General features: G+C 38.1%; 1 protein-coding gene across 1 annotated transcript in view; it reads left to right on the top strand.

The window, feature by feature from the left end:
• The first annotated feature begins 369 nt into the window (after positions 1-369).
• Positions 370-11,531, top strand: part of dlc1 (DLC1 Rho GTPase activating protein) — a 72,398-nt gene continuing 61,236 nt past the window's right edge. The window contains exons 1-3 of the mRNA XM_088419208.1: positions 370-2,148; positions 6,936-7,070; positions 7,297-7,413. Of these exons, the coding sequence (XP_088275334.1) occupies positions 385-2,148; positions 6,936-7,070; positions 7,297-7,413 (2,016 nt within the window). The 5' untranslated portion in view covers positions 370-384. The remainder of the gene's footprint in view (positions 2,149-6,935; positions 7,071-7,296; positions 7,414-11,531) is intronic.

The following is an 11,531-nucleotide window of genomic DNA, read 5'->3' as shown; positions in this document are numbered from 1 at the left end:
TTAAAAAAATGCTAAAATAAATACAACTGCTAAGGCCATGCAATTTTGACATTCAACAATGAAATAAAAAAACACTGTGTTTTATATTATACATTGGATGGCTTTTGATAACCTGTCAAGTGTCACAGCCAGATGGAAGTGGAGATTAATGTAATAAGCATGCTAATGGCAGTTCCAAATGACAAATTTATAAAATATTAACACCATGCTGCTGCTAATATTGGTTGGGAAAATTGTGAGGGTGGGGTGCACGCTAGACCATCTTTAAGAGAGAAAAAAAAACAGAAATGAAGAAAGCAATTTATTAGCGGTTGAAATTTCAAGCTTTCTTCTTTTTCATCCTCAGCCAAAAGCATCCCTATGGAATAGCACTGGCCGCCAATAATGCCAGTTGCTATACGCAAGAGAAGTTGGGAGGATCATGTGACTCATCCCTCAGGATTACAATACAGCTATGATGATCTGGACCTGATTTGTTGCCATGGTGTTGACAGTGAGGGGATTTGGAGGGCTTCAGGGGCCTCCACGCAGGGTCGATGGACAAGGTGTGCCTCCATGCCAGAGGGCTGCCACCAACTGCTCACAGCTGAGCTGGCTCGGAGGCCGGATGTGACCAGCTCTGGGATACATGATGAGATCCGTTCAGAGCAGGAGAAGCAGACAGACAGTGTTAACGCTCCACTTGAGAAGAAACTGTTTTGCAGTCTTCACAAATGTCTAGATGTGCCACAGATAGTTAGATGCCACCCGAAAACCGAAGTTCATCTTGACTGCATTTCACAGAGTGACAAAAGTGTTGCCATGATTTTCTGTGCCACAGACAACGCCATTCAGGAGACTGTTGCTGGTAAAGACAAAGTTACCATAGCAAATAATGATGATGTCTTTGAAAATTCCCATATCTCTCATGATGAGCAACAATGCATCTCTATTTCGACAAACAATGGACCCCCACTGTCACAATCTGCTGCTGGACATCCTGGCAAAGATCCAAATCATTCGCAAACAAAGGAGGGACATACAGATAGTTACAGCGGACCTCTTGAAATCTCAGAGGCCACACTGGAGTCGTGCTCTGCTGCTCAACACAAACCTCGGATTGACCTTACAGATGTTGAGGAACGGATTTCCATCCCTGGCCATGCTGGCACCCAGATAACCTTAGATGTCGGTATGCTCAGTTCACGCAATAAAAAGGATGGTTTTTTCGTGATGTCATTGGCTAACAAAGCTGTGGAGCCAGTTGTGACCTCAGCGGCAGAAGGAAAATGTGACAATGGAGCAATTGAAACCTGGGCCACAGATTCCTCTGACAAACTGGACGGATTAAATAACCCAGAAGCTCTCAATGAAAAATCAGGACATGAGTGTCTTTCCAGAGACACTCAAGAAGGAAAGCAAAATCTTGCCGGCACAAGGGATCAGACCCCTTCTTGTGAAATGCCCTCCCAGACGCTGCCGGGGCAGCGTGATTCTGAAACAAGAGCATCTCAGGGGGAGGAAAGTAGACATAAAGAAAGCGGGGAAAAATCTGAAGATATCAAGTTGGGATCAATCGCATCACCTGATATTTATGTCAAAGTTCAGTATTGCTTCGTCAACAGTAAGGGGTCATGTGAGCAAGAAGGATCAAGGAATTCAGAGGCAGACTGCACACAGAAAATCATTATTCAAGAAGCAGAGCCCATCTTGGCTATGACGATTGCGAGTCAGCCAAACAAAGACTTTGGTGAAAGTTTATCATTGGAAAGTATCCCAGAGGTGAAGCAGGTTGAGGCAGGTGGTAGCCATGCACCTGCTTCAAAGAATCTCACCAAAACTTTACATTGCCAGAAGGATGATGAATATACAGCGAGTGAAAAACACCCCCAAAACCTGCTACCACTCTCGGCAGAGGTCAACAATGTGCTCTCGGAGAGTCTCTATGGCAACCGAGCCTCTGGTCCACTCAGTGAGTCACCTGGCTCTGAGGTGGCAGATGGTCCCGGTGAACACCACACTCAAATGGTGGACTCTCATACGGAACAGACGGACAATGCCACAGAGGAAGGTATTCCTTGTGACACATCTTCTGTCAATCCAACTTTTGATGGAATGCATAAGTCTGGATTTCAGAAGGAGGAGGGGGTGAAAGTGCGCATGAAAAAGGTAAGGATCAAGATATTCTCGGATGGTTGTTGGTTTCCCTAATGCTTTAGTTATTAATGCACCCACACTTATAAGTTTTTTTTTTTTTTTTTGCTTATTAACTGACACACACAGCCTATGAATCATTTGTGTTCCACACTTTGGCAAAGTTCTCGGAAAAAAATGACTTCACTCCCACATGTTTAAATAAATGTGTGACTGTGTGCATGTACTTTGTATCTATCTGCTTAGTGATGTTGATATGCAAAATGTTTTTCTTTCTTAACTTATTTCTAAACAAAGTCTTATATGTTTGAGACCATGAACACAAAGTTTTGAAAGCTCAACATCTTGCCAGGGTGAAAGGTTTTAGTTTCTCGCGTAATTGTATGCTAGGCTATTTACACTCTGCGGTCTGCTTAGCGGGCATAGTAAAGTGCCAGAGATGGATTTAGGCTTGCTTTTACAAAGAAAAAGCCAAAGAACTATCCCATTTTGAAAGAATTGGGTTCATTCTGAAATAACTAAAACATATTAAATGTTTGCTGTATTGGAATGGTGGCTTCAAAAACAATGCATTACACCCAAGAATGCAAATTTTGCCATTTTGTTTTTAACCTTATTTGAACATTTAGGTTAGAATGATGATATCACTGCTTAGTAAAAAAATAAATAAATACTTGAAAATCGTAATTTGTACTTTTCTAAGGATTTGGTAGCGATGAAAATCCTTTCAATATTATCGACTGCAAATTTATGTTTTTCTCTTTAACAAGATAAGCACAGGTATTACCTATGCCCCAGAGGTTATCTTTTAATCTGGATGGGTTTGTCCCTTTGTTTGCTTGTAATTTCCTGTCTAGAGTAGGTATTTCACAAAATATGCCCCACTGAGTTTTGGTGGGAATCGTCAGTTTGAATATAGTGTTTATTAGTAATTGTATCTATATTACAATATATATATATATATATATATATATATATATATATATATATATATATATATATATATATATATATATATATATATATATATATATATATATATATATATATAGCCTGAGTTTGACTATATAAGGTTGGTGGCTGGCCAACCTCAGTTTTTTTTTTTGTTTATTAGTAATTGTATCTATATTACAATATATATATATATATATATATATATATATATATATATATATATATATATATATATATATATATATATATATATAGCCTGAGTTTGACTATATAAGGTTGGTGGCTGGCCAACTTCAGTTTTTTTTTATGCCCATTGTTCATATAATTTTTTTACATTGTGTCATTATGCTTTTATTATATGTTTTCAGTGAAGTAATGTAGTCATACTGACAGCTGCAGTTTTGTTTGCCTTGTGTCACAAATCTGCAATAGGCTATGATGCACCGTGAGTGACCCATGTGAAGAGTCAATGTAGCCCCCGCCATGATGGTTATGGTATCTATTCTTAAAATATTGTGTGCCTGATTAATTTAGACATTTCAGTCCATTAAAAATTGGTTTCCACCTAGAATCTCTGGCTTTCCTCTTACATACCGGCAGGGTTGACGTCAGTCCTTCAGCCTCCAGGAAGCCGAGATCACAGTTAGGTTTTGGTGAGGCCAGTCTAAATTAGTGCTACAGCTATAACATTCCTATATTGCACCTTTTAAATATTGGCTTGTGGGATTCCTAAAGAAGTGCGTAACCACAAAAATGTGAGGCAAGTCATAGGCAGAGGCAATTGTTTTACCATATGGTAATTTTTACCACAATGATTAATTAATTAATTTATTTTACCAGTGATTAGTTGTATAAACGCATTGCTTATTTAGTCTCAATTGTGAATCAAACAATTTAAAATACAAAAGGGATTAAACCAATGACTCTTGTGATAGATGATGATGTACAATCCAGCACAAGATGTTCAATTCATGATGACGTCCCACAAGGCCCATGTTGTTGTGGATCGAATTAGTAAAATGAAACCCATCTGGTGTGCATAATGACTTAAGATTAACTAGATATTGGTCTTTGTTACTGTGTTTATTTGTTTTAGCAACAAGGCCTTATCCTGACCTCAGGGCCAATCTGGCTCAACAGTTGTCTATTTGGCAGCAGACGACTTGGCTATAAAAGAGCTTTTTTCTCTCTTTTCTGTCTGCCTCGATTTCTGCTCCCATTTCACAAGATAGCTCTCATCTTCATATGAGTGCACTGCTGTAGCCTACATACTAGCGCATGCATACTTCACATTGATGTATCATCGTCTATAGCTCTGGATTTTGTAAACGTCTTTTCAAACAATGCAATCTAAAATTAAAGGAACCAAAATTACCATATGTAAAGTTAGAAAAAAGTCATAGGCATAGAAATATCCAGCAGTTTAGTGTGGGAACTGTCTCGCATAAAAAACCCAAAGCAAAACAGGAAGTGGAGAGCAATGTTATGGGATGAGAGAAAAGGATCACCCAAACCACCAGAACTCTCTATAAAAATGAAACAGACCTTGCTCTACACTTGTTTTTCAATCTGCTGTTTTGTGGTTACTGCTGTTGCTGTCTCCAACCAGATGCGTTTGTTCATTGAGCGATGCCTCGTGAAGATGTCATTGTCTTACCATGACAGTGTTTCATTGTATTACTCTGCTAAAGTGGCAGAACATGGCAATGTGTGCCGCTATCATCCCGGAATGTCAACCAAAGCACAAATGTGAATGGTTTTGCCGAGACACACATGACCTACAATGCTGTTTGTGTTCAAAAGTAGTTTCAAGACGATGCAGCCTAAATGTAGTGTGAACACCATCTATCCTCAAATGCTGATTGACCTCAAATTTGTTTGTATTTCAATGGGGGAAAAAAATCCAAATTGTATGAACTTTGGAGTATTTGAAATGGAGTGCTTCTGGAAAGTGTTACCCTGGTGCTCACTGAAGGTAGAGACTGAGCCCAGTCACGACTAGTAAAAATTCCATAATTAATCGCATTACAAAAGTTTCAAAATTGCCAATCGATAAGTGATTCTTAACTAGTAGGTCGAGATCCAAAAGTGGGTCGCAAAGTCATTTTGGGTGGCTCACGGACAGGTAGCCCAGCAAAATTTTTATAGTTAATCCCACTGCAAAAGTTTCAAAATTGCCAATAGATAAGTGATTCTTAACTTGTATGTTGAGATTCAAAAGTGGGTCGCAGAGCCATTTTGGGTGGCTCATGGACAGGTAGCAGAAATTTGCAGGACTTCTTTAGGTTACAATGATTGTGACATACGACATTTGGTAGTTTGACAAGTTAAAGTTAAGAATACATTTTGTATTTGCAGTTTTTATGTTCTTCATTAGTCCCCTAAAAAAGTGCGCTGAATTGCATTTCTAACCTTGAGCCTGAACATGTATAGTTACAATATAATGTGTATGTTTTTAAAGTTTTTTTTTTTTAATGAGTTCATTTTCCTTGTCATGTTTCTTTGTCAGTAGATTGCATCTTACTGTAGCGACAACAGGGAAATGCAGGTCCCCGTGTGGTAATTCAACTGTTGAAAACCAATGTCATGCAATCATGGCAAAGTCACCTTCTCTTCTAATAGACAGGGCCTGTGTAAACAAAGCCCCTGCTCTCCAACAATGTTCCTTGACACTAAGATAGCACCAAAGCAATACATTTCGGTAAGACAGGTCTTTGTCCTGAGCACATAGACAACAACTCCCTGAGTTTTTCGCTAAATAATCAGGTATGGGTCCTGTTCCCACCAAAAAAAAAAAAATCACAATACTTTTCTGATTTAGATCTGAGAAAATGAATTAATAGTGAGATATAAAATAGATGATAATAGTAAGAATATGAATAAAATAAATATAAACAATAATATAATCACACCTAGCTGTGTTTCGCCCGCACCCATCATTAAGTACTAGACTCCAACCACATTTGGACACTTTTATTATTTGGACGTTCTTTTCTACATAATAGAATCAGATTTTCTGTGGATGTATCTTCTTTAGAAGCAGATGGTGATAGGGCACACATTCACACATATCTTTGTATCTTTGCAGCAACATGCAATGCACGTGTCCCATGTGGTATGAGCTCACCCTCATAATGTATTTGAACGACTTCTGTTAAGGCCGATTGGAACAAGATTTATTTGTTGCAAATGAGCCAGCCTTGTGAGGTCATTTAATTGTTGGTTTTGTTTGCAGATAGGGTCTTAGACTCTCAGAATCTGCTTTTTATACAAGAGTTTCAAAGATTAGATGACATTGTTGTGAAGTAAGGCTTGCCTTACTATAGGAACACCACCTGAGGTCACTGTGAGGCTGTTAATCACTGATGATTTGGCGCGATGAACTGCAGGTTTATTAGGCGCAACACAACAGCAGACAGTTGTCATCACCTTGCAATGACAGTTTGTTATTGAGCAAACACTTATTATGGCTTAAGTACAACGGCCAAAGAATCAAACCAGCTCTAGCTCTTACTGACAAAGAAACCATGAAATCAAAATTGCTTATAATTACCGTGGTATATGTTCTTCTACAATATCTAATCTCAATTTGGGAACACACCTCACTTTCCTTTTGTTTATTTGTATGAAATGTGTTTCAGACTATGTCAGTTCTCAGCATGACTCAAAAATAATAGCTGAATTTCATCATTTAATATGACCTTTATTCTCGGATCGTTTATTCCTTTATGCTTTAAAGGTACAAAGCAAACACACTTTATAAGACGGTCATGATAGATTATGGATGTCTATATCAATGCATTTCTTTGCTTTGTTCCTTAATTCTCTTTGAAATAATGTACTTTCAGCGAGACCATGCTCGTCTAGACTCGATGGTGCTGCTAATGATGAAACTGGACCAGTTGGACCAGGAAATTGAAAATGCTTTGAGTGCCAACTCTTCCATTGGCAGTACCCCCACCCTACCTCGGCGACGACAACTGGTATAATGCTGCATTCATTTGCATTTAATCTTTAAGATCCGGTTGTTTTTTTAAAACTTTCATTTAACCATAACCAATCTTAAAGTACCTAATGGTGGTCTGGAGTCATTGCGAGAATAACTGGTATCCAGTGACAGTAATATGTTGCTGATTATAATGTGTAAACAATATAATTTTGAAAGCATGCAAGGGAAAACACAATCATCGTTACACTTTATTGATGCAGGACTTTGATTTGGGATCTGTACCTGTGGCATCACACATGCAGTATTCTCACGGCCAAGCTGTCCCAACTACAGTCATCCCTGTGCATAAAGCCCTTGGAGCCAAACCAAAGAGTGGGGTAAGTCAGACATTCCATATCAGACATTCAAAAAAAAAAAAAAAACCTCACTATGACAAAGGTGTTAACATAAATTAATACAGTCTGTTATTGAAAATCTTAAAGAAATATTAATGTCTCATTGCAGGATATTTTTGCTCATCTCATATTGTTTTTTGCTTCTTGTATTGCCTTGCATACCACTGAGTAGCATTTAGGGGAAACAAGTTAATTTTGTGATGGCTTTGAGCAAAAAGAGCAAACAGACAATTTGTGTTCATACACTTACTTGGAGTAAAGATTCCATTGTGGGAATCTGCCAACAGTTAAAGCTTACCCAAGCAGACGTTAAAACTCTATAATTAGCCGCTTCCAGAGAGCTGGACCCATTCGCCCCAACAAAAAGGGTCAAGGGGTGTTCATGAGTTTAGACACCAGGAAAGCGAGTCATGGGTGAAGCGCTTCATCTGAAACACCCCCCACCCCTCACCCCACTCTCCAAACTCTTTCACTTGCTCACTTAATGACATTGTCAGCCTTCCTCTCTATCTGCTAATAAGAAGTGAACACAGAACGAATCATTTTAAAAAATGTCTGTCAATTTTATTAATTTTGCTTTGAAAGCTTCCCTAATGTTTCCGTTGACCAAAACAATTCCTTATCAAATTCCGGCATTATCTGCCCTGATTCCATGCACACATTGTACATCACAAGTTTAAGAAAGCTGTAGGCTAATTTTAGAAACAACATATGCATGACCCATGATGTTCTGTTTATGTGGAGAGCATTTCCCATGGCCTTTTTTCTTAAAGCAAGGTATTCTCAAGGCAAATTTCGATAAGCTTCCATAAACATTTCTTTAGCATTACAATTTAGTTTGTTATGATGACTGTATGAAAAACCTTTTTGTTTTTTTTAAGATGATTTAACCAAATTACCGAATACAGACGGCATGTTGTGAACGCCCCTTACTCTTTTTAGAAAGTTAGTAAAAATCACAACCGTAGCATGACCAAAGGGGAGATGTGATGAAGAATTAAGGTCACCAACTGCGTTAATTATACCAGATTAAAACGCTTTGTTACTCAATTAAAAAAAAAAAAAAAATTCAAAGGAGTCTTTTGGGAAACAAAGAAATACATCAAATGAGGATGTTTTAAATTATGAGAAAGACATTTAGGAAAAACATTTAAAACTGAAGGAATAATATTATAACATTACGATGTGAGCGCTGTAAAGGATTATATACATGAAAATTTTTTTGCAAGCAATCAACACCAGCATTATCAATATACGCATTTCTGATGTTAGACATAACCACACATTTAGATGAACATTTTTATTAATTTTTAGATGCCTTATTAATTAACTAGCTTTTATTCTTATGAATCCATCTTATCCTTGTTCCTATTTGATTAACTTATTCAAAGACTGGATGAATAGACGTAAAAAAAAAGCCCAACTAAAATCTAACTTTACTTATGTATTAATTTGTTGAAACATATTTGTAGCTAAAATTACTGTCATCATTAAATCATTTATATCCACCACTGTCATCATGCCACTTTCAAAATCATGACATGTAAGAATGTATTCATGCATGTCTGTAGTTTAACTCCATATACAGTACGCTCCATGTATTTTACAAAAGGTGAGAAAATATTTATACACACCAGGTAGTGACACTATAGGTATATACTATATAAGCCAAGTTATAGGCCCTTGCAGCAATTTAAACAAACCGACCTTCACAGAACTGTGTTGAGACAAACAGCACTTGAACTTCAGTTCATGTTGGCACATGAGACATATTTTCCAAAGTCTTATGCCAGATTTTGTAGAAAGAAAAAAAAATCTGTGTGATGATTTATGGTTTGGTCATTGGTGCCTGGGTGAATTTGTATTAGCATTCCTTCCATCCCGTGCAGGGATAACGTGTGTTTGTGCTATTGCTGTCCCCCTAACACCCACTGGCACAGTCTGATAACACTTGGGTGTGATTGTACCTAGTACATACTTTTGCCACCCTGTCTTTTATGTAACTATGATAAGTGTGGAGTTGGTGGTATGTGGCTGTGGCTGTTTTTGATGATTCACTCAGAAAGCTCTCTATCACTTGCTGTGGGTTGAAAACAGATTATCAGTTCCTTGCCAGTCTGCCTATTGTTAGCCTTAAGCAGGTGGCTCTTATTCTTATGTTGAATTTGTGGCCAATCTTGAGCGGATGTTGTGTCACAGCAGGTGTTTTACTCTCAGTGTGCAACTGCTATTCTTTGACCTGAGTGTTTTTCTTGGCAAGTTTCTTTTATTTACTTAGTGAGTGCAGCAGGTGTCGCAGAGTGTTGTTTGGCTCACATTTGTGTCTCCCAACAGAGGGGTTTTATATGTATTTTTTCATACTCTAATGAGCTTCATTTCCACCATATGCATTTTTTGTCAGCGGTCTTAAAATATCTGACACACACTTCCCCCCCTCCTCAGCAGCCTTTTGTTTAGGATACTAGTGACTGTAATGCAGTGCTTCTCAATTATATTACGCCAAGCCCCCAAAAGGAAAGAGAACCCCCCCCCCCCCCCACACACACACACACACACACACACACTTGACGTGCTGACTATAAATAAGATTATCCATTAAAATGGTATAAGTATACCTAAACCTGTATCCTTTTTAACATTACAAAAGAAAAAAAGCGATAAATTAACTTTCAATAACTGTTGATTATTTTTCCAGTGTTTATACAGCTTAGTCTAAAGCTGAAAAAAAAAAACGTAAGTGCCTGAAGCATTAAAAAAAAGGTTAGTTCTTATTTTATTGCAACTATGTCAAACACAAACACAAAGCCTTTTCCTGGGGTCATCTGCATCACCCCCCCCCCACACACACACACACACACCACCCCCCCACACCCCCGGGGCTCTGCCCAACTATTTGAGAAGCACTGCTGTAATAGAGCAGATAGTAAGAACAGAAAATTGATCATTTTGAAAAATTCAAAGCATCACTTTCCTTGTGTATGGAGCGTGAAAAATTAGTGTAATTGGCTTTCATTTTTATTATCAGCAATCATGACTGGCTTCATACATGTACTGTAATCTGCACTGACTTATTTAAGTTATGTGCGGTGTAGAGCCATTTGTTTTGTGCCTCTATTTTTAGGGGTAAGTGGCTGGAGAGGATATGCCAAACCACAGAGGAGGGTGGAGGCTTACTGACCCCTGACCACCTTCCTCTGAATGTTACAGTCGGAAACAACATATCAGTAACCTTGAGTGCTGAGCTTTTTCACCAGCAAGACATACACGGCATCCCTTAAAGAGATGTGCCACAAAACAAGGCACACACTGGCTGTCAAATTCAGCAAAGAGGTGTTTAAAGCAGCACTCTAATAGATGTTGTGACAGGGACTAGTCTAGACCAAACCTCATCCAAACATTCCATAGCAGGGAAACTTTTGACCCTTCGCATGGATCTGTCTCTAAAAGCCGCCACACAGCGAGTGCCGTGGTACAGCGTTTGGCAAAACGTTCTCGAGAGTGGCCAACCGTCCGCCACTGGTCTTACTGCGTGTGGAAGAAAGTTGTTGAAGCGTTACAGAGAAAATAAACACTAAAATGGTGGCAGTATACTTTATGTTTACTTTCCACCCATCAATGGATGGATGGATGGATGGATGGATGGATGGATGGATGGATGGATGGATGGATGGATGGATTGATGGATGGATGGATACTAAAACGGTGGTAGTATATTTTAAGTTTACTTTAGAAGTCCTATATTTTATAAATTTCAGAGAAGTATGCTTGTCTTGTACTGAAAATTATACAAAATGTCTTAGATTAAGTACCGTAATATGGAGAATTAAACTCATTCTTACAGGAAAGCTTTAAGTATACTCGTTAACTTCCATAAAAAATACAGAAAAATCTAAGACTACAGTAATACTGAGACCTAGTATTATATGAAATCATAAATTATACTCTCTACCCCTTGATGCTAGAAGTTACAAATACTTAATCTTGTCTATTTTGGTTGCGTTACAGAAAATCCTATTGATTCATGCTCTAAAAATAAAGTGTACTTCAGTAACACTCCTTTTTGCTCGGGGCTGTGCGTTTCTTTTCTTAAAATCTTCTTC

Source organism: Hippichthys cyanospilos, chromosome 7 (genome assembly GCF_059441005.1).
Source record: "Hippichthys cyanospilos isolate Australia breed blue-spotted pipefish chromosome 7, RoL_Hcya_1.0, whole genome shotgun sequence".
Taxonomy (NCBI): domain Eukaryota; kingdom Metazoa; phylum Chordata; class Actinopteri; order Syngnathiformes; family Syngnathidae; genus Hippichthys; species Hippichthys cyanospilos.
The sequence above is the reverse complement of the archived record's forward strand: the minus strand, read 5'-3'. Positions and strand labels throughout refer to the sequence as shown.